At 36.3% G+C, this 24684-nt stretch overlaps 1 protein-coding gene across 4 annotated transcripts in view; it reads right to left on the bottom strand.

The window, feature by feature from the left end:
- ADAM18 (ADAM metallopeptidase domain 18) overlaps positions 1–24684 on the bottom strand; it is a 138627-nt gene that overhangs the window by 101584 nt on the left and 12359 nt on the right. For 3 of the 4 annotated variants that reach the window (XM_020985217.2, XM_020985219.2, XM_020985218.2), the window contains exons 3-5: positions 7986–8041; positions 6533–6608; positions 4783–4859 (exon numbers count right to left, since the gene is read on the bottom strand). In XM_020985217.2, coding sequence (XP_020840876.1) covers positions 4783–4859; positions 6533–6608; positions 7986–8041 — 209 coding nt within the window. Of the gene's footprint in view, positions 1–4782; positions 4860–6532; positions 6609–7985; positions 8042–9520; positions 9588–24684 lie in introns of all 4 variants that reach the window. The other variant, XM_020985220.2, reaches the window with a different exon arrangement.

Raw genomic sequence — 24684 nt, 5'->3', positions numbered from 1 at the left:
AGGTAGCCTGGGGTAAAGTTACCAAGGGATATGGTCATGATTTTTGTTGTTTAACATTGTCACCAAATACTTAGATGAAGGCATAGATGGCATGTTTATCCAACTGGCAGATAACACAAACTAGAAGAGACATCTAACACACTGGTTGAGTCCAGAATCAAAAAGGTCTTAAAAGTTAGAATATTTTGGTGGCTGTATCTAGCAAAATGTGTAGCCCATAATTCGGCTTACCCTTTTATCTCTTTAAATTATTATTTTCCTCTGACTCAAGGAAATGATTCCCAAAGAAAGGGAATGGCAAAGTAATTCTGAGACCCTGGCACAGAAAAGGCCATCCTCTTCCTAACTGAGAACACAATGATCCACTCTTTTCATGACAGGTAAAAGAATCAAAAAGTACCTATCCTCTGTTCTCCTCTCCTCTCCTCTCCCCTCCCCCTCCCCTCTTTTTCCCTCTCTTTCCCCCTTTTCTCCTTTTCTTTATGTGAGATGACAATATCAAAGAGACTGAAAGAAGTATTGGTATCATGAAAAGTATAACAAAGATGTGGGAGCAATCCAGACAGCAAGAGTTATAGAAAAGATCAGCATCTGATAGTCTCAACTGAGCTCCAGCAGCTACCATGACTTCCATTCAATTGGATGCTGAAAAGCTGAGGAAATGAAATTTTCCCTGTTTTACCTTTAATCAATGAGCTAGAAGGAAGACTGAACACCCCTCTCACCCTTACTTTTCATGAGCCTCTAGAGTTTGTGCCTGGGAGCTTTCTCCTCCATATAAAGAGATTTGAGAACTTGTTAGCCCAGCAAAGAGAGTTTATATATTCATTCTGCATTTTATTCCATGTTACTAAAAACTACATGATCACAACATATACTAACTATATGAATCTATGAGTGCCTTGGGAAACGACCTGAAAGAATGGAAAACCAAGAGGTGAGAGTTCTGAGACAGATATAAATAATAAATTTCACATTTTAATATTTAATCTAATATTTCATTTCATCTCCTAGACTGGATGAACATAGGAGCCAAAGGAAAATGCTAAATATGAGTAAGAGTTCGTGGTGGTGTTGGGGACTACAAGGCTGCAGGGTATTTGTGGGCTTTGAGCAACAGCAAATCATCAGTTTAGATATTATATTCTGAGCTAATTTAAAGTCTTTTAGCAGGAAAATTAATTGCCCAGTGACAATGCACAGTGGAAAAGGGAAGCAACATGGAGCCAAAGTGTTACAATTAAATTTAATAAGAATGACTATAAATTCTTTTACTTAGGTTTGAAAAATCAACTTCGTAAGTAGAAGACACAGGAGATATCTCTAGAAGCAAGTTTACACGAAATGGACCTGGCAATTTTAGTGGACTATGAACTCAATATGAACAAGTAATGTGATACGACAGCTCAGAAAACAAATGCAACCTTAGGGTGTATTATGAGAACCACAGTTCCAGAACTAGGAAAGTAACAGTACTGCCCTACTCTGCCCTGGTCAGACCACATCTGAAACACTTTTAGTTCTGCTAAACTTTAGAAAGAACATTAATAACCTAAAATTCATGCAAAGTTCATATAGAATAGTGAAGAGTCACATGAGGATTAGCTGAAGAAACTGGGGATATCTAACTTGGAGAAAAGATTTACAGTGGACATGAGAACTGCCCTCAAGTATGTCAAAAGCTATCACACAGAAGAGGAATTAGATTACTTCTGCTTGGCCACAGAGCACATAACTAGAAACAATGGACAGAAGTTTCATAGAGGTACATTTAAGGTTTAATGTAAAAAAAAAACAACAACCTTTCTAACAAATAAAGTTATCCAAAAGTAGAATGAAATGCTTCAGAAGGCAGTAGGTTTCTCCTTGCTAGAAATCTTGAAGCAAAGGTTGTAGAGGAGATTCCTGTTCATTTCTGAAATTCCATTCAACTCAAAGAATCTGTGAATCTATGTAAGCCCTAAGTCTGGTCACTATAAAGTCTCCCTTCAACTTACTTGGTGGATTAAAGCTTTTTCTAAAACTTTTAATTCCTATTGGCAAGCTGTACTCTGAAGCCCACCTAAAATGGCCAGATGTACTTCGCCTTCCTTCATCTTATCTACAGAGAAGACCAAGGGGGGAGTTACATATCTAAATATTAAAACCTATCATGTATTTATTTAGATATACTTTAAAACGTATGTGCCTGTGTGAATTTTATCTCCAACAACTATACTGAATATATGAAAACCTTATCTGTTAATGAATATTGTATGAATTTGAAACAACACTGTTAATGATTATTGTCACAGGAATACAATAATTATATCCTATCATAACATATGATTAATGAAGTTTTGCTAGTTAAGGCAAAATCTTGTAGGACTTTAATTTGATTTCTAAGTTTTGATTTCAGGTGTGCCTGACCTCTCATAAGGCCACTAGGCCATCATTCAAGAAAAATGTCAGCAGCTCAATGGAAGTGGCATCTATCAAATCCCATCACTAGATATCTGTCCCCGGAGAATTGAGGGGGGAAGGGAGAAGCAGAGCTACAACCTTAGGAAGAGTAAGGTGAGGGCCCTCTTGACTCAATTTCCCATACAAGACATTTTCCTACCTGATTAATTTTGAGCCTGGCTGTAAAATCCTGTCATACAATTGGCTGCCTCTGACTCATACCCAAAATCAAACAGGACTAATGAACAGTAGTAATACTGCTATGTCCCTCCCTTTCTCCTCACATACCAAATTACATTGGTAAGGACAAGTGTACGATGATGCCTCATTTTTTCATTGTAATAAACCTAAGAGATAAATTCTAGTGGTGACTTCTGACTAAATAATATATTCTGGTATAGCACAACAGTGAGGAATCATTTCCTGTTTTTTGGTTTTTGGTTTTTGGGTTTTTTTTAGTAAGGCAATCAGGGTTAAGTGACTTGCCCAAGGTCACACAGCTAGTACATGTCAAGTGTTTGGTCTGAGGCTGGATTTGAACTCAGGTCCTCCTGACTTCAGGGCCAGTGCTCTATCCACTGTGCCACCTAGCTGCCCCTGTGAGGAATCATTTTAAATTGTCATTTGAATTACAAATAATAGAGAGCATGAGGCCTTACAATTGATAGGATATTTAGTTTATAGGAGACCATTATTATAATATCCTTTCATTATGTTAATATAATAATATCCTTAGAAGGGGGGCATTTGTGGGAGATGTGACGCTCAATTTTCAAAACTGGATTAGGAATTTTACATGTAAAATTGCATTGGTAATTGTGGAGAATGAAACTGTTTTCCTATTTGAAGTATCTGATAATTTTAAGAGAGACAAAGATTCATTTTTCAATTCAGACCATCATGATGTTAACAATTGAAATTCTTTGAAGTTTCAGGTGAATTATGTGTTCTTAATTTCATATTCTTCCTATAGCTCTATTTTTGTTGAGTTTGTATTAAGTCTTCCTGCATGCTTTTGGAACTTGAGAAGCAGATCTAGAAGGAAGACTCAAATCATGGGTACCTATTCCTGTCTACCTATTTTCTTGTTTACACAATAATGATTGTATAATCATTAGTGTCATGAATATGTATTAATATGAATATAGTTCCTCTTTTTCTGTTATAAAAATGAACTCTATAAACCCATCAAATTGTCATTAATCTCTGAGGGGTTACTGGCCTTGGTTTATTGGCAACGGTTGACCTTACTATTAAATCAATATACTCAGAAGTATTATGCCTCAGACTTTCACCTTTTTTAGACCCAAATAACAAAACTAAACTTTTCTAAGTTTAACCAATACAAAATATTTCACAACATGAAGGCCTGAAAACCCCAGAAACCTCCTTAGCCAACAAATACTTGATCTTCAAGTGGGAAGACTTATAAAGGCAGAGAGGAAAAATAGTTTAGAATATAAGCTCATTTACAAAATATTACAGAGATGGCATATGGCAGATTCCAAATAGTATCAAACCACAGGCTAATGAATAAGATAAAAATTCAGGAGAAAGCATAGGAGATCTAAATAAAAGAAGTCATCCCAAGAATATTTACAGATGAAGCTAAAAAGAGAAAAGAAAATAGATTTGAAAGAGAACAGATCTGCCAGCATTTCTATAGTGATTTATTCTGTTTATTTTTTGTTTTGTTTTGTTTTTTGGCTAGGCAATGGGATTAAGTGACTTGCCCAAGGTCACACAGCTAGTAAGTGTTAGGTGTCTGAGGTCAGATTTGAACTCAGGTCCTCCTGACTCCAGCTCTATCCACTGCACCACCTACCTGCCCCCTATAGTGATTTATTCTGATCACTGGTAAAAGCTAAACCAGTACATGTACATCCTAACAAAAAAAAAAGTAAGTGATATGAAGGTGAAATGGCATTTTAAAAAAAAGGAAATTGAGAATAGCTAACTTTACCAAATAACTCACTGAAGAAATTTTTGCAAACAGTGTTAAAATTTTAAAGGAACTCGGGGGAATGAGTTCTAAGATAATTCAAAGACATGATAATTCCAAAAGAATGGAAAAGATCACAAATATTATTATTATTCCCTCTCCCCCCACCCAGTGTGATGGAAAGTATGAATAGAAATAGACATACATAAAGAAAACAAAAGAATAAGAGAAAGCAAAAAAGAAAACAGAAATAAGAGAGCATAGGAGGAGACAGTTTCATTCGTTCTTTTTTTCCCTTCTATTTTCTTCTAGCTTCCCTGTGGTTACTAGCCACTAACAATTATTACAAAAGTGTTCTAAGGTTTTCAAGTACAGCCACCTAAGGAATATGTCATGACCTGAGTCCAGAACAGGTGTTGAGTGTCACAAGTGAATGTGGAAAACCTGCAACATATCCACGGTAATTGCACTGCATCTGAAAAACAGTACACACAAATAAGAAGTTTGTTTCTATTCAAAGACAATTTGTGAAGTATATCATTCCTTTTTCAGTTAAAACAAATGTTGCAAAAGTTTCAAAGAGTTGACAGTCATCCAATTGGGCCATAAATGGATCACTTGTCTTCCATTAGAATTCTATACTGATGCCTCACACTGTCATGGAGGTGACCCCATGCCCTCAGAGATTGTAATCAAACTGCAAAAAAAAAAAAAAGCATAGTGTATTGGCCAAGTAATGCCTGTCTTCCAAGAACCAGCTTAAGTATGAAAAGGCTCATTACCATAAAACCGGCCACCAGATGATGAAGAATTCTGGCCAGAGCAACTCATGGATGTCACTTAGAAAGGTGTGGATACCCAAAGATATCAAAGAAAAAGGAAAAAGACCTATATGTACAAAAATATTTATAGCAGCTATTTGGTGGCAAAGAATTGGAAATGGAGGGGATGTCTATTAATTACAGAATGGCTGAACAAGTTATGTTATATGATTGTGAAAGAATACTATTGTGCTAGAAGAAATGAAAAGCAGGATGCCTTCAGAAAAACCTGGGAAGACTTATATACTGATGCAAAGTGAAGACAGCAAAACCAGAAGAACATTGTACACAGTAACAGAAATATTGTACAATGATCAACTGCAAATAACATAGCTATTCTGAGCAATATAATGACCCAAGACAATTCTGAAGGACTTATGATGAAAAATGCTCTCTGCCTCCAGAAAAAGAAATGATGGAGTCTGAATGCAAATCAAAGCATGTTTTTTTTCACTATATGTTTTTAGTCTGTGTTTTCTTTTGTAATATGGCTAATATGGAAATACATTTTATATGACTTCACATATATAATCTATATCCAACTGTTTGCCTCCTCAAGGAAGGTGGAAGAAAGAGAAGGAGGAAGAAAATTCGGAACTCAAAACTTTTAAAAAATGAGTGTTTAAAAATTTTTTACATATAATAGGAAAAAAATAAGAAAGAAAAATAAAAAAGAAAGGTGTGGATAGATTGAGATCTAGATCAGTGGAGGAAAGCCTCCACACTAATTCTATCACAGACCTTTTGGAGCACTGACTCGGTAGTACAGAAACAAATATCTTTTGCTAATTCTCTTCACTTCTTTACTATGTACATACCAACATCAGATGTTCTTAAGAAACTGAGAACTTCTAGGTGTTTCTAAGTTTTGCTCCATTCAATAGTCATTTTAGGGGATTTATCCTTAAAAATTCATAATTGTCACTATGCATTCTGTCTAGCAAAGCAGATCACAACACTTCTGTTCTTAAGCAGTGACTCTTCCTGAGTTGCTGGGACCCCAAAAATTCATCATCTAGTAGTCAAGCTTCTGATGATAAACTATTTTAAACCTAACTAGAATGGTCTTTGAACTCATTCCTGAAACATATCCACCTCGTCAGAACCTTTAGAGCATGTGCGTTGTTGGCACAGCTTTCGAGAACCCAGAGGTATCTCCATGCCAAAAGAAAGCCCTAGGTAAGACTTTAGGAGACACTGGAAGATTATCAGAGGTTAACTAAAGTGTTAACCTGAGCTTTAAATATACAAGATCATAGATTAATACATCCACTTTCAATTTTTCAAATAGTATGATAAACCTATAAGACTAGAAATTAATTCTTACCATAACTTTTGAAGAAGAATGAAAGATGCCCTGTTTGTTATATGTATAAACCATGAAGTCCTGGGGTAAAAACATTCTATAAAACATAAAAAAGAAATTTAAGTTATAAAATAAACAGCATGAATAACACTGTTTAAAACAATAAAAATGAAATTTGAACTTCATGTTTTCCTTCCCACCTCCACCCCCTCTCCTCAGAAGCTCAAAGTGGCACAAAATAAACTGGTCTTGATTTTCTCTACTGCCATCCTAAATACATCCCTAGTGCTTTAGTTAAGTGTTCTTTTTTTGTTTTTGGTCTACATCTATGATTTCATCCTATAGGGAATTCTGGATGTGGAAGTTTTTTACAGGCCCTATCCATAACTTGTAGCCTCAGAGAATTGTCTAGGGCATTAATTCACTTGTCAGAAGTCATAGCTATGATATGTCAGAAACAAGATTTGAATCCAGGTCTTCCTAACTCAGAGACTAGCCCTCCAACACCATTCTGCCTCTCAAGTTAGGTGCTTGAAGAGGCAAAAGTAAGCACATGATGTTTATAGCTATGCAGTACAGCTGAAGATCAGTACAAATTCACAGAGCTAGGCAGGAGTAGAGTGGAGGCTTCTAGATTCCCAGGTGGTGGTGGCTGTTGTTGTTGTTGTTTGTCCTTCATTCTCAAACAGGACCACAACATCAGGAAGTCGATGCCATGATTCGCAAGTGAATTGGATTTAAGTGAGGGAGGGATGTTGCAAGGTCACCAGCCTCACTTTCTCCTCTGGAGCCATATGGGTCCAGTGGCAAGATACAGATCAGGACAAAAGAAGATAGCCCCCTCCATAGGACAGAGCTTTCTTTTCAGATTGTGCTATTCACATTTATCATGCTAGACTACAGTAAAAGTAAAACACTTTTTCTAGCTCTCAGTATCATATATCGTGTATTTTAATTTTGTCAGTATTGAAGAGCTCCCCAGTGAGGAAACTACCTCTATGACAGCAGATCAGCAATCATTCTGTAACTTCTACTTTATAGATCTCAGAGCCTGGGGTACTAAGAAGGTGACATTCCCTGAATCACAGAGTCAGTAAAACTGTACTGAACCCAAATCAATCTGATTCGGAGGTAGGTATTTCTACCATTATACCACACTGCCTCTATTATTTCACATTTTATTTATTGTTAGGGATATCTTACAATGATCACACAGGCCCTAAGTGTACTCATCAAATGCTGATTTACAAAACTTTGATCCATCATTAATTCAATCTCCTAAAACTTGGATTTTAAGTTTAAGGTGCATGTGAAAGGTAACTTTGCCAATTCTAGTATTAATGACTTGAATACAACCAAATGTGGATGGAAAAAAGGCCCAAACATTGATATTTCATGATCAATTAATAATTAAAATTCAAGAAAGTGAGGGCAATGAGAATTTAAAAAATGGGAAACAAAAATCAGTACTTACTGTTTTTGGAGCTGTAAAGTATATGGTTTTCCTTCTACTGTAATAATATATGCCACCTGTCACAAGAGTATACAGGAAAGTGGATAATAGCAAATCAGAAATTTATAAAGTACAACTCATTATTTTTCCTACTAAATTTACTAAAAGTTTGAATTTATACCCATAAATATTTTATATTAATTTCATTATATATACTTATTATCCTTACAAAATATAAATTTGTGATGATTTAAAAAGATAGCTGCTATCAATGCTAGTCGTTTATCACAATCATTTTATTAAACCACACATTCTCAGAGTTCACAAGGACTTCAGAGCCCATCTAGTCCAACCCAAAACTTAAATAAGCACCCCCTTCACACCATACCCAAAAAGTCCAGATCACATGAGTAACAAGATGATAAACTAGACATTTTCTCTTATCCCCATGACTTCTCAAAAAATCTCCAAAAGAGAAATTATACACCAAAGGTAAAGAAACTTCAATTGTTTCCATGGTTGAGGACTTCCAGAATCCAAAAGTTAAAAAAAAAAAACCCAGATACTTACTGACTCTGAGTTCATTCAGTACACCCCTTTCCCACCCCTCATGCTACTGGTAGCAATACTATACTAGCAGACACAAGGATGTGACACAGGCTTATATCAAAACACATAATTACATCCCAGTCACTCCTTTACTCTTTTCAGTGCCCCGAGACTCTGGCTCCAGGCTCCAGAACTTTGCTTAGGCCTTGACAACCAGCTTGGTCAAAATTCTTCAGGAGCAAAATCTTATCATGGACTGAAACCAAAAGGGCTGTTGCTAGAAAGCCCTGAAAGGCAGTGCCAGGCCAGGGAACTGAACAACACAAGTGGCACAGGTCACCAGAGCAGGACATCATGCATGTGGGAACCTGTTCAGCATTCCACCCCACCTGAGGAAAGATCACACATCCAGCTAGGGCTGGTTCTGACCCCCCAAAAGCCATTTGGGGCAGAAACCTATGCTGCTGAACCCTGACTTGCCCAGTGTAGAAAGAGGCAGAGACTCTTTGAGAACCAGCCCCCAAGGAAACCACCATCAGAGGGAAGGAATCAGGAAGTAAGTGATAGAGAAAATAAGGAGGGAAAAAGACTGAAAGTACCAAAGATTTCAGGAAGAAGAAATCAAAAAGACCTTGAACATAAATAAATCAACAGGAAAAACAGTAACAACAGAAGAATATATGGCCTTCGGATCTAGTAAACTAGGTTCAGGCATCTAGAAATAAATACTACAAAATGAAGGAAAATGATTCAACACTTGATGAGACTGTAGACCCTGTGAAATTTGAGAATAACAAGGAACCATAACATGTTCTGAGTGGTTTAAAAGAGAAATAAGAATTATGAGCGAAGAATTTATATCCTGTACAGCAAAAATAATGAGAAGAATAAAAAAAAATTGAATCTACATTGGCAAGAGTCACTACAGAAAGAAAAGAGTGAACAACAGATAAAGATAAAAAAGAAAAGGAATAGAAGAAGGCCTTACTTTCGAGAATGTTCCTTACCCTTTTTTTTTTGAATGTTTGTTTTTACTTTGATAGAAAGATAGCAACACCTGCTTTTTTGGATTCACTACAAAAAATAAAAAGGGATAAAGAAGGAAACTTTATTATGCTGAAAGGAACCATAGACAACATACCAATGTCAATAACAAACATTCTAAATGCTCTAGCAACCAAATTCATAAAGAACACATTACCTGAGCTTCAAGATGACATAGAGATAGATGTTGAGCGATAGAAGGCCATGATTTAGGGAATCATAAACAAAAGATAAAAATCCAAATGGAAATTTAACAATGAAATCATAAATAATGAGCGGTTCAGAGAATGAATCATAGAAATAATAACTATGTAAAAGAAAAACATAATGGTGAAACAATATATTAAAATTTCTAGGATGAATCTAAAATAGTCCTCAGGAGGAAAATCATATCCTTACAATCATACACTAACAAAGTAAGAAAAGAGATGATTAACAAACTGAATATGCACTTAAACAAAAAATGAACAAATAAACAAACCAAAAATAAGTACAAAAAAGAAAATACCAAAAATTAGAAGAGAAATAGATAAAGTGGAAAGAAACAAAAAAAAAATACAAATAAGAAATAAAACTAAAAGCTGGTTCTTGGAAAAGATTAATAAAATCAATAAACTGTTAGCTAATCTGATTGAAAAGAAAGCAGAAAAATCAATAAAATAGCAAATGAGCAAAGTGAAACTACAGTTAAATCAAAAGAGTTAATATAAATAATTATCAGAACATCACACAGTTATATGATATCAAAATTGGGAACACAAAAGAATTTTAAGTAATACCTTAAAAATATAAAATAGTCAAACTACTAGAAGACCAGATAAGAGATCTTTAAAAACCTGATCTAAATAAAAGGAAATAGACCTAGCTATAAAGGAAATATGAAAGGGGAAAAAAACACCTGGTCCTCATGGATTCACAGAATTCTATCAACTTTTAAAAAGAACATTTAGTATCTATACTTCACAAAGTACTCTCAAAAACTAAGAAAGAACCCAACAGAATCTTTTTATGGAACAAATATAGTTCTAATACCTAAAGCATGGAAAGACAAAAATTATTAATGAACACTGACTCAAAAATTTTAAACAAAATCATATCAAACAGACTACAGCATTTATCCAAGAAATCATTCATCATGATCAAGTGGGATATATACCAGGGAAACAAAGATGGTTCAACATTAGGAAAACAATCAACATAATAAATCATATTAAAAACCAAAACATGAAAAACCATATGATGTTTAATAGATGCAGAAAAGTCTTCGACAAAGTATAACATTTTTATGATAAAAATCCTATAAAGTATAAATACAGAGGAAGCAGTATGACATGCAGTGAGGATACACTAGAATCTTTTCCAATAAATATAGGAGATAAAGCAACAATGTCCACTCTTCTCACTATTATTTGATATACTTCTAGAAATGCTAGAAACGATGAGACAAGAGAAAAAAAATAAAAGTATAAAGACAGGTAAAGAGGGAATAAAACTATCCCTCTATTTGCTGATGATGTGATTACTTGGAAAACCCCAGATATTACAAGAAAATCTAAAGACCATGGAACATATTACCTATCAGACTTATGGACAAATGAACAATTTATGAACAAATGAGATAGAAAACGGTATGAGATGTAAAATGAGTAATTTTGATCACATTAAATTTAAAGGGTTTTGTACAAATAAAACCAACGTAGCCAAGATCAGAAGGAAAGCAGAAAATTGAGGAAAAAATTTTATAGACAGTTCTTCAGATAAAGGTCTCATATCTCAAATATATAAAGAACTTTGTCAGATTTATAAGAATGTGACTCCCCAATTGATAAATGGTCAAAGGATATGAACAAACAGTTTTCTGATGAAGAAATCAAAACAATTTATAATCACATGAAAAAATGCTCTAAATCATTATTAATTAAAGAAATGCAAATTAAAACAACCTTGAGATATCATTTTACACCTATCAGATTGGCTAAAATGATAGAAGGGGAAAGTGACAAATGATGAAGGGGATGTGGAAAAACTGGGACCTTAATTAACTGTTGGTGGATCTGTGAGCTGATCGAACCATTTTGGAGAAGGTTTGGAATTATACTCGAAGAGGTATTAAACTGCCTATATCCTTTGACCCAGCGATACTACTATTAGGTCTGTTTCCCAAGATGATCAGGGAAAAAGGAAATGAACCTCTATGTTCTAAAATATATATAGCAGCTCTCTTTGTGGTGGCAAAGAACTGGAAATTATGGGATGCCCATCAATTGGGGAATGGCTAAACAACTGGACCTCCTAAAAGCCACAATCAAAGAAAGAGCCTTGACATTATATTTCAAGAAACTGTCAAGGAAAACTGCCCTAATATCCTAAAACCAGAAGGTAAAATAGAAATTGAAAGAATCCATCAATCACATCCTGAAAGAGATCCCAAAAAGAAAACTCCAAGAAATAGTTATTTTAGCCAAATTCCAGAGCTCCCAGGTCAAGGAGAAAACATTGTAAGCAGCCAGGAAAAAAACCAATTCAAATAACATGGTACCATAGTCAGGATTTAGCAGCTTCAACATTAAAGCTGCAAATGACTTGGAATGATATTCTGGAAGGCAAATGAGCTAGGATTGCAACCAAGAATAACCTAACCAGCAAAACTGAGTATAATCCTTTAGGGGAAAAAATGAATATTTAATAAATAGAGGTCTTTCAAGCATTCCTGATAAAAGACCAAAGCTGAATAGAAAACTTGACTTTCATATACAAGACAAGAGAAGCAAAACATGAAAGAGAAATCATAAGGGATCTAACAAAATTAAACTTTATATTTCTATATGGGAAGATGATAATTGTTAACTGCGAAGAATTTTAACATTATTAGGGCAATTAGAAATAGTGTACATAGACAGAAGGCATGGGTGTGAAATGACTATTATGAGAAGATTTCAAAAATATAAATTTAAGAAGTGAGAAAGAAGAATGCCTTGGAAGAAGGGCAAAAATGGGGGAAATTATCTCACATAACAGAGGTGCAAAATGAAGAATTTTTATAATGTAAGGGAAGATGGGAGTGGAGTAGGCAACACTTGAACCTTACTCTAATCAGAACTGGTTCAAAGAGGGAATAGCATATGCATTCATTTAGGTATAAAAGTCTATCTTACTTTATAGAAAAGTAGAAGGAAAAGGGAAGAAAGAAAAGAGGAGGAAGACTGAAGCAAACGTCTTTTGCAGAGGGACAGAGGGGAGATGAAGGACAGGGAGAAATAGGGAGGAAGAGAGAAAGGAAAACAGGGGAAAAAACAGGATGGAGAGCAATACATAGTTAATAATTATAACTATGAATGTGAATGGGATGAACTTACCCACAAAATGGATGAGGACAGCATACTGGATTAAAAACCAGAATGCAACAATACGTCGTTTACAAGAAACACATTAGAAACAGAGAGCTGCACAAAGAGTAAAAGTAAGGGCCTGGAGCCAAATCTCTTATGCATTAGCTGAAGTAAAATTAAAAACAAAAACAAAACAATTGCTTACAGGGTGGACATGGACAGTATTATGGGGTTAGGAACAATACTACTGGTTACATCAAGTAAAGTGGGCTAGCTAGCACCCACAAGGACCTAATAATCACTTTCCTTTGCCAATAAGGAATCCTGATCGATTTATGGGATCCATCTACATATTGCAGACCTCGTTAGTAGACCTGAGTTGGCACTTAGAAAGGTTTGTTAGGGAGATGACAGTTTTCTTTAATGGTGCAAGGACAGTTCATGCACAATGTATCTCAGCACTAGCTTCAGGACTTAAAGATAATGCCAGGTATCTTGGTATTTTCCCAGGAATTCAAAGTATGGTAGATAACAGTTTTTCCCATTAATTATAACTTTAAATTAACTCAGAGGGGGACTTCTGGGAGCCAAGATGGTGAAGTAAGAAATAAGTTGTTTTCACTCTTCCTCATGAAATCCCTGAAAATATTGCCCCAGGAAAACCCCAGGAACAGTTGAGCCAGCAGAAAGACAGGATGCAGCAGTCCTGTAGCCCTGGAAGCTTGGGAGACTAACAGGAAAGGTCCTTCTCACTTTGTTGGAGGGGGAACAGGACAGGACAGGAAGTGTCATAGCAAGCCCCACCTCAGTAAACCAGGGGGAGATCCTGAGCCCCAGGGTGGTGGAGCAGGAAAGTGCCAATACCATGACTCCCCCCCACCTTCCCCCAAGTGCTTTGGCACAGGCAAAGGTGCCAGTTGACTTCAGTTCAGAAAACCACCATGTGCACTGGCAGGTAGGTGTCCTCCAGTCACCAAACCACCCAAATTTTCAGCACAACTCCAGAAGGCACAACTCCACCGCACAGCTCCAGGCAAGCAGGTATCCTCCAGAGGCCAAGCCTTCCAGTGCTTCAAAGCAGCCCGGGTAAGCAGGTGTCCTCCAGGGGCCAGACTCCTTCCCCCCAACCCCTAGAGCTTCAGTATTGCTGACCCCAGCTCAGCACCAGGTAAGTTGTCAGACATCTAACACCTCCAGCTGCCAGCACCTAAGGCCCCAGAACACAAAGCCAGTGACCAGGTCCCAGGACTCCAGCACAAGAAGCTGGGGTCAGGTACCCTCTGTATCCCAGTAGGACAGTTCAACTTTAAAAGCCAGGAAATGGACAAACACCATGAGCGAAAAGCAGAAACAGACAATGATCAGAGATTCATACTATGGGGACAGGGAAGATCAAGGCACAAGTTCAGAAGTCAACAACATTGTCAATATACCCACATCTCAAACTTCAAAGTAGAATACAAACTGGTTTCAAGTTCAAAAAGCCTTCCTGGAAGAACTCAAGAAGGACTGTAAAAGTCAAATCAGAGAGGTAGAAGAAAAATTGGGAAAAGAAATGAGAGATATGCAAGAGAAAGTCAATACCTTGGAAAAGGAAGGACAAAAATTGACTGCAGAAAACAACTGCTTAAAAAATACAACTGGACAAATGGAAAAAAATTACACCGAAGAAAGCACCTCCTTAAAAAGTGGAATTGGCAGGTGGCAGCTAGGTGGTGCAGTGGATAGAGCACTGGCCCTAGAGTGAGGAAGACCTGAGTTCAAATCTGCCTCAGACACATAACACTCACTAGCTGTGGGACTCTGGGCAAGTCACTTAACCCCAACTGCATCACTGGGAAAAAAAAAGAATAGTTAAAAAAGTAGAATTGGCCAAATGGAAAAAGAGGCACAAAAACTCAATGAAGGGAACTCCTTAAAAAGTAAAATGGGCCAAATGGAAAAGGAGGTATAAAATCTAATTGAAAAAAATTCATTAAAAATTAGAATAGGGCAAATGGAAGCTAATAACTCTATGAGACATCAGGAATCAGTCAAACAAAATCAAAAGAAGGAAAAAATAGAAGAAAATGTAAAATACCTCACCAAAAAAACAACTGATGTGTCAAATAGATCCAGGAGAGATAATTTAAAAATCACTGGTCTACCTGAAGGCCATGATAAAAAAAAGAGCCTGGACAGCATCTTTCAAGAAATCATCAAGCAAAACTGCCCCGAGGTCCCAGAACCACAGGGTAAAATAATCATTGAAATAATCCACTGATCACCTCCTGAAAGAGATCCCAAATTAAAAACACCAAGGAATATCGTAGCCAAATTCCAAAATTGTCAGGTCAAAGAGAAAATACTGTAAGCAGCCAGGAAGAAACAATTTAAATATTGTGGAACCACAGTCAAGATTATACAGGAGCTTGCAGCTTCTACATTAAAAGATCAAAGGGCATAGACTACAATATTCCATAAGTCAAAGGAGCTTGGGTTACAGCAAAAACGAGCATAATCTTGCAAGGGAGGAGATGGACATCCAGTGAAATAGGAGACTTTCAAATCTTCCTGATGAAAAGACCAGAGCTCAACAGAAAAGTTGATCTTCAAATACAAGACTCAAGACAGGCTTAAAAACGTAAACAGGAAAGAAAAAACAACAACATGTTATTAATAAGAGCAAACTATTTACATCCCTACAAAGGAAGATGATACTTGTAACTCTTGTACAAGTAGACATTTAGAAGGGATATACATACGCAGAGGGAGTGGGTATAAGTTGACTTTGATGTGATGATAAAACATCTAATGAAGTGGTAAAAAGAAATTGTACTGGGAGGAGAGGAAAGCAGGAGGCAGAAAAGGGTAAAACTCACATCACATGAAGAGGCACAAAGACCTACTGCAGTAGAGGAAAGAAGGGAGGGAGATGAGCATTGTCTGAACCTTACTCTCATCAGATCTGGCTCAAAGAGGGAATAACATAATCAGTTAGGTATAGAAATCTGACTTACCCTATAGGAAGTAGGAGGGAAAAGGGGAAAGAAAAGGGAGGTGGGGATAGAAGAGAGGGAAGAAATAGTAAGGGAAAAGTGGAAGAAAAGGGAGGGGGCTGATAGAAGGGAGGGCAGATTGAGGGAGGTAGTGGTCAAAAGCAAAACTCTGGTGAGAAGGGAAAGACAGAAAGGAGAGAAAAAAGCATAAACGGGGGGAAATAGGATGGAGAGAGACACTGATAATAATCATAACTGTGAATGTGAATGGGACGAACTCTCCCATAAAATGGAAGTGGATAAATCCCGCATTATGTTGTTTACAAGAAACACATCTGAAGCACAGTGTAAAGGTAAAAGGCTGGAGCAGAATGTAATATGCTTCAGCTGAAGTAAAAAAAGCAGGGGTAGCATTTTGATTTCAGACAAAGCAAAAGCAAAAATAGATCTAATTAAAATAGATGAGGAAGGAAACAACATTCTGCTAAAAGGTACCATAGACAATGAAGTCACATCATTACTAAACATATATGCACCAAGTGGTATAACACCCAAATTCTTAGAAGAGAAGTTAAGGGAGTTACAGGAAAAAAATAGACAACAAAACTATACTAGTGGGGGGACCTCAATCTCTCCCTCTCTGAACTAGATAACTCTAACCACAAAATAAACAAGAAAGAAGTTAAGGAGGTAAATACAATTTTAGAAAACTTAGATATGGTAGACCTCTGCAGAAAACTGAATGGGGATAGAAAGGAATATACCTTTTTCTCAGCAGTATATGGCACTTACACAAAAACCGACCATGTACTAAGGCATAAAAACTTCACAATCCAAGACAGAAAGTCAGAACTATTACATGCATCCTTTTCAGATCATGATGTAATAAAAATTACATACGATAAAAGGATATGAAAACATGTACTAAAAATCAATTGGAAACTAAATAATCTAATCCTAAAGAATGACTGGGTCAAACAGCAAATCACAGAAACAATCAATAACTTCATCCAAGAGAATGATAATAATGAGACAACATACCCAAACCTATGGGATGCACAAAAGCAGTTCTTAGGGGAGGTTTTATATCTTTCAATGATTACATGAATAAAATAGACAAAAAGTAGATCAATGAATTGGGCATGTAACTCAAAAGGCTAGAAAAATAACAAATCAAAAATCCTCAATTAAATGCCAATAGAAGTTCTGAAAACCAAAGGAGAGATTAATGAAATTGAAATTTAAAAAATTTTGAACTAATAAATAAAACTAAGAGCTAGTTTTATGAAAAAACCAATAAAATAGATAAACCTTTGGTTAATTTGATTTTTTTAAAAAAAGGAAAAAATCAAATTACTAGTATCAAAAATGAAAAGAGTGATTCACCACCAATGAAGAGGAAATTAAAATGATAATTAGGAGCTATTTTGCCCCGCTAATAAATTTGACAATCTTAGTTAGATGGATGAATATTTACAAAAATATAAATTGCCCACATTAACAGAAGAGGAAATAAAATATTTAAATAACACCATTTCAGAAAAATAAATTGAACATGCCAACAATGGATTCCCTAAGAAAAAAATCTCCAAGGCCAGATGGATTTACAAGTGAATTCTACCAAATATTTAAAGAACAATTAATTCCAATGCCATATAAACTATTTGGAAAAACAGGAAGAGGAGGAGTCCTACCAAATTCTTTTTATGATATCAATACGGTGCTGACACCTAAATTGGGAGGAGGCAAAACAGAGAAAGAAAATTATAAACCAATTTCCCTAATTAATACAGATGCAAAAATTTTAAATAAAATATTAGCAAAAAGATTACAGCAACTTATCTCAAGGACAATATACTATGACCAGGTAGGATTTGTACCAGAAATGAAAGGCTGGTTCAATATTAGGAAAACTATCAGCATAATTGACCATATCAACAACAAAACTGACAGAAATCATATGAATATCTCAGTAGATACAGAAAAAGGTTTTGACAAAATATAACAACCATTCCTATTAATAACACTAGAGAGTATAGGAATAAATGGGGTCTTCCTTAAAATGACAGGTAGCATCTATCTAAAACCATCAGCAAGTATTATATGTAATGGGGATAAGCAGAAAGCATTTCCAATTAGATCAGGAGTGAAACAAGGTTGTCCATTATCACCACTGTTATTCAATATTGTATTAAAAATGTTAGCTTTAGCAATAAGTGAAGGAAAAGATATTAGAACAGGCAAAGAAGAAACAAAGCTATCACTCATTGCATATAAGATGTTATACTTAGAGAATGCTGAAAAATCAACTAAAAAATTACTTGAAATTATAACAAATTTAGCAAAATTGTAGGATATATTTATGCCACATAAATAATCGGCATTCCTACATATTACTAACAAAGTCCAACAGCAAGAGATAGAAAGAGAAATTCCATTTAAAGTTACTATAGACATTATAAAATATTTGGGAGTCTACCTGCCAAAACAAACCCAGGACCTATATGAACACAATTACAAAACATTTTTCATACAAATAAAGTCAGACCTAAATAATTAGAAAAATATCAGTTGCTCATGGGTAGGCCAAGATAATATATTAAAAATGATAATTCTACCTAAATTAATTCACTTATTCAATGCCATAGCAATCAAACTACCAAAAAAATATATTTTATAGAGTTCGAAAAAATAACAAAATTCATGTGGAAGAACAAAAGGTTCAGAATATCAAAAGAATTAATGAAAAGAAATGCAAAGGAAGGCGGCCTAGCTGTACCAGATCTTAAATTGTATTTTAAAGCAGCAATTATCAATATTACTTAGTACTGGCTAAGAAATAGAGTGGTGGATCAGTGGAACAGGTTAGGTACACAAGACACAATAGTCAATGAACACAATAATCTACTGTTTGATCAATCCAAAGACTCCAGCTTCTGGGATAAGAACTCACTATTTAATAAAAACTGCTTGGAAAACTGGAAAACAGTATGGCAGTAACTAGGCATAGACCAACATCTTACACCCGACACCAAGATAAAGTCAAAATGGGTTCATGATTTAGATAGAAAGGTTGATACTATAAGCAAACTAGGAGAGCAAGGAATAATTTACCTGTCAGATCTATGGAGAACAGAAGAATTTATGACCAAACAAGAGACACAGAACACTACAGAATGCAAAATGGATGATTTTGATTACATTAAATTGAAAAGTTTTTGCACAAATAAAGCCAATGCAACTAAGATTAGAAGGGAAGCAAAAATCTGGGAAACATTTTTTACAGCTAGTGTCTCTGATAAAGGCCTCATTTCTAAAATATATAGAGAACTGAGTCAAATTTATAAGAATACAAGTCATTCCCCAGCTGATAAATGGCCAAAGGATATGAACAGGCAGTTTTCAGAAGAAGGAATCAAAGTCATCTATAGTCATAAGAAAAAATGTTCTAAATCACTATTGATTAGAGAAATGCAAATCAAAACAACTCTGAAATACCACATCACCTCTATCAGATTGGCTAACATGACAAAACAGGAAAATGATTAATGTTGGAGAAGACGTGGGAAAATTGGAACACTAATGAATTGTTGGTGGAGTTGTGAACTGATCCAACCATTCTGGAGAACAATTTGGAACTATGCCCAAAGGGCTACAAAAATGTGCATACCCTTTGACCCAGCAATACCACTTCTAGGGCTATATCCCAAAAAGACCATAAAAATGGGAAAAGGACCCACATGTTCAAAAATATTTATAGCAGCTCTTTTTGTGGTAGCAAAGAATTGGAAATTTAGGGGCCACTCATTAATTGGGGAATGGCTGAATAAGTTGTGGTATATGAATGTAATGGAAAACTATTGTGCTATAAGAAATGATGAGCCGGCAGACTTCAGAAAAACCTGGAAAGACTTAAAATGAACTGATGCTGCATGAAGTGAGTAGAACCAGAAGAACCCTGTACACAGTAATAGCCACAGTCACATTGTACAATGACTAACTTTCATAGACTTGGCTCTTCTCAGCAATGCAAGGACCTACAACAACTCCAAAAGACTCATGATAGAAAATGCTGTCCACATCCAGAGAAAGAACTATGGAGTCTGAATGCAGATTGAAGCATACTATTTGCTCTCTTTTGTTGTTTCTTCTTTCTTGTGGTTCCTCCCATTGTTCTTAATTCTTCTTTACAACATGACCAATGTGAAAACATTGTTTAATAAGAATGTGTATGTAGAGCCTATACCAGATTGCACACTGTCCTGGGAAGGAAAGTAGGGAGGGAGGGGGGAGAAAATTTAAAATTCAAAAGATTATGTAAGTGAATGCTGAAAACTAAAAATAATTTTTTTTAAAAAAAAACTAACTCAAAGGGCAAGCTAAATTCCTGAGCTCAACTCAAGGACAACAGAAATGTGGCTTTAGGCAAATTCAGACTCAATTATAAAAAGCAATATATTATAAAATCAGTTACATTGTAGAATCAATACAGTAGAAACTCAAGGTAATATCAATTTTGATCTTCTCAGAGGCCAACCCTGTATAGAAGGGGCCCACCATTTCCACCAACAATATCAACTATCATGAATGAGAAGGTAAGGCCAGGAGCACTGAAAATAGCAGGGCCTATTCTCTTCCCCAGTCACTAGCTCTGTATCCAGCTCTGTATCACTAGTCATCATCCAGGTGAGCAACCCCTATCAAAAACAGATCTACTATAAATGCCACTACCACACCAACTGCCATTGCTAGGAGCAAGCTTATCTGAAGCAGACAAGCACCTGGGAGGAGGGGAGACAGGAAGTGATAAATGCCAGGTAAGACAAATCAGAATCCTCACCCTGACCACCACCTTCCTTCAGACATCAATGGAGACGACCTAGGACCTAGCACCCATGAACCCTAGGGAAAGCAACTCCTCTTTTCCACCATTCCCCAGACCATCAGTCCTGCCTTCCAGCACGGCCCACAGCCATCATCCCAGGAAGCAAGCCCTGTACAGATGAGGCCTGGCAACTGTCCCCCCTATAGGTGCCATAACTCCTGCCTACTCCTCAGCCACAGCTACTGAAGTCCAAGAAAATAAAGTTCTCATGACCAAAGTCCTCAGCACTTTCTCTAAATAGTTCAACATCAGAAACAAATATGGTTTATTAATGGAAATGCCTCTAAAGAAGATGCATTACCCTCTTGCCACTACATGCTAGGAACACTTAGTGTTTTATCTGACTTGCAGCTGGAATTCTCTTTATTTCTTGGCTCCCTCTATTAGAATGTGAACTCCCTGATAGCAGCAATCATCTTGATTTTCTATTGGTAGAAAATGTGCAAAGCACTCATAAATGCTTTCTCATTCATTCATTTAAAAGGGTATGTACAGAAGATGTAAGCAAGGATGGGTAAATGATAAGGCCTATAAGAGTATGATGGTCTTATAGGAAGTGTCAGTGCATTAAAGCATAATAATGTTAAGAAAAGCAAAAAAAAAAAAATTTAGCTATGTTGGTGGCAAAAAGATCAAGACCTGTTGCTTAGGGTAGATAAGATAATGATAACAAAAATGGATGACAGTAAGAAGACAGAACTACTCAACTCCTATTTTGTTTATGTTTTCTGAGGTTAATAGGAACATGTACAAAAAAAGTTTGGTTCAGTTGTTGCTGATGTTCAAGATACTCTAAGAATTCCCATCTTTGTTGAGTCCTTGGTGGCTCATGTCAAGGAGTAGTAGGGTCTAGTATTATTAACCCAATAATCTCCTATTTTGATAAAAATTGTATTAGTGTAAAATATTTCCTAATGAACTGATTGTGATATTGGAGATTTTAATACCATGTTAGGTACTTCTCTAACCCAACTTGAAGAAAAAAACATATTTATACACCTCTGCTCCCAGAAAGCAGCCAAAATGAAATGTTGGGCATGCAGTGGACATTCATTGAGCAATTAATTACTGAATTATTACCAAGTGTAGGCAAGGCATTGAATGAATGAATGAATGAATGAATGAATGAATGAATGAATGAGAAACATTTATAAAGTACTTACTGTGTGCCAAGTGCTAGGGATGCAAACAGAAAAGACCAAAAAGCACATTCTAACAGGGAAGACAACATATAAGGGGGGCTTCAGATAGAAAAGTCCCATGGTACTTAGGATGTCACAACAAATCAAACGTCTATTCCTGTTCTTTAATGTCATTTCCGCTGATAAAATCACTTTCCAATGATGAGCCATTTCACAGAGACAAAGACTTTGGTGGCAAGCACTTTCTTTTCTGAATCTTCAGTAGCTGAGGCTATTGAATTACTCAGGCTGGATCTCCACAGGGGTTGCTTCCCAGGATGATGTCTTAGGACACTGGGTTGAAAGCACTGCTTTTCCCAAGGCTCTTGGGTTCAGAATCCCGGCATGTCTACATCAGGGTCTCAAGGGAGCTAGTGGTCAAGGTAATAGTGACAGTTTGATTTGTTCGCACATACTGACTCCTCTCTCCTCAGGGTGCCTTGCTATCTCAGCTAAACTGGCTTTTCTGCTTTGTGTGTGGCAGTTGGTTGAGAACCGGTGGGGACAACTGGCCTTTTCTACACAGGGGTTGCTTCCCTGGATGATGGCTGTGAGGGCTGGGCTAAAAGCAAGAATGGTAATCTGGGGGATGCTGCCACTCCCAGGGCTTCTACCAGTGGCACTTGGTCAAAAGTTGTTGCTAATGGTGATGAGGAAGCTGGGCCTCTTCTCCACAATGATTTCTCCCCTCAGTAGATTTAAGACAAGATGAAGGATGTACAAATAGGTATAAAACACAGCCTCAAACCTTTACAGTCTAACTGGAGAAATCAGACATGTATATAAGTAACTATAATACAAAGTAGAATATGGAAGTACAGTAAAAAAAGTATTTAAGTCTTATGTCTGCTTGGGAGATAGGAGACATTATTTCTGGAAAAGCTTCATACAGGAGGTGACATTTAACTTGATATTTGAAGAATGTGCGGAAGTCTGTATTATACAGTACAGCAGGTGTGAGATTTGTAGTCTGAAGATCTGGTTCAAATCTCACTTCTCCAACCTACTATATATAACCTATGTGGCCTTATATAAGTCATATCCCTTCCCAAGGCCTCAGTTTACTGCATAAATGAAGTAACTAGACTAGATGACCCTAAGGCTCATGGTCTATCATGATTATGATTTTATGATCTCTGATTGATGGATGTTGGACAATGAAGGATAGATCAAAAATGGTAAGCAGAAGTTAAAACTCAAGGTGAGAAGATGGGCAGAGGGCAACTAACTGCCCTAAATGACTTTAAGTTACCAGATTCCAACAAACTACACCCTCAGGGCACTGAAAGAATTAAAAAATATTATTGCTCAGCTACTGTTAGTAATGTTTGAAAAAATCATGGAGATGACCCAAAGACTATTTAAAACTTATTGAACTAGTGCTATCAAAGGTAGTATCAACAATATATGGGTTTTTTAAGTCTTATGGAAAATGGGAGAAGTGTTTTTTTGTTGTTGTCATTTTTCAGTCACATCCAACTCTTTGTGACTCCATTTGGGGTTTTCTTGGCCAAGATACTAGAGTGGTTTGCCATTTCCTTCTCCAGCTCATTTTAGAGACTGAAGAACTGAGGCAAACAACATTAAATGACCTACCCAGGGTCACACAGCTATTAAGTGTCTGAGGCTGAATTTGAACTCAGATCTTCCTGACTCTAGGCCCAAAGCTCTATCCACTGAGCCACCTAGTAGAACTAGAAAAGGACAAATGTTTCTCAATTTTCAAAGGATGAAGTCTACAAACTGTCAATCAGTGAGCTTGATTCCAATTCTGGGGTAACATTTGAGGACCTATTATATTAAAAGGGAAGAGGATGGGGAGGGAGGAGGGAACAAGCATTTATTAAGTACCTATAATGTACCAGACATAAGTTCCTTACATATCTTATCTCATATTTTCCCCATTTTACAGTTGAGAAAATGAGGTAAACATAGGTTAAGTGACTTGCCTAATGTTACACAGCTAGAAAGTAACTGAGGCTCCATTTGAACTCAAGTCTTCCTGACTCCAGACCCAGTACTCTACCCACTGTGCCCCCAAAGGAAGCTTTGTGGGCATTTGAAAAATGAAGTAGTGATTTACTTTTAAAAGCCAACATGGTTTCCTCAATAATAAGTCAAACCAGACTAATATGCTTTCATTTTTGGACTGGTAGAGCAAAGAAATGCCTATCTAGAAAGGTAGTGAGTTTTCTTTTTTCTGGAGGCCATTCTATTTAAGTAGAATTTGAATGACTACTTATTAGGGATATAATATGGGCTTTCTTTTTCCTTCAGGTATGGATTGAGTTAGATAACTTCTGACATCCCTTAAAATTCTGAAGTTCCTTGTGAATTAAGTTAATAATACCCTTTTGAGATGACAAAACTGGAAGAACGGTCACTACTGATGGTATTGGGGAAGCTGGAAAAGGTTTATTGGTTTTGGTGGGAAGAGGGAATTGGGCATTCATAGACTCAGTTTTCAAAATATAAAATTTCAGGTGTTAGTGGGACACTCAAATAGAATGAAATCATAAACAAAATGAGGTCTGGAGACGAGAGATATATTTTGTTCATTCTCTTCATGCAAACGAAAAGGCAATCAGCTAGTATTATTTTGATTTATTTTTAGTTTGATTATAGGATTAAACTTCTTTCTTTAGGAAAAGCAAGCCTTAATAGCTAAGCCAGACTAACATAGTCTCTTAAGTCTAGGTTTAGGGAATAGATTGATAAGTCATTTAGTAGCAGATAATTTAGAGAAATAAAATA

Source organism: Phascolarctos cinereus, unplaced genomic scaffold (assembly GCF_003287225.1).
Source record: "Phascolarctos cinereus isolate Bilbo 61053 unplaced genomic scaffold, phaCin_HiC Scaffold_2;HRSCAF=192, whole genome shotgun sequence".
NCBI lineage: Eukaryota > Metazoa > Chordata > Mammalia > Diprotodontia > Phascolarctidae > Phascolarctos > Phascolarctos cinereus.
The sequence above is the reverse complement of the archived record's forward strand: the minus strand, read 5'-3'. Positions and strand labels throughout refer to the sequence as shown.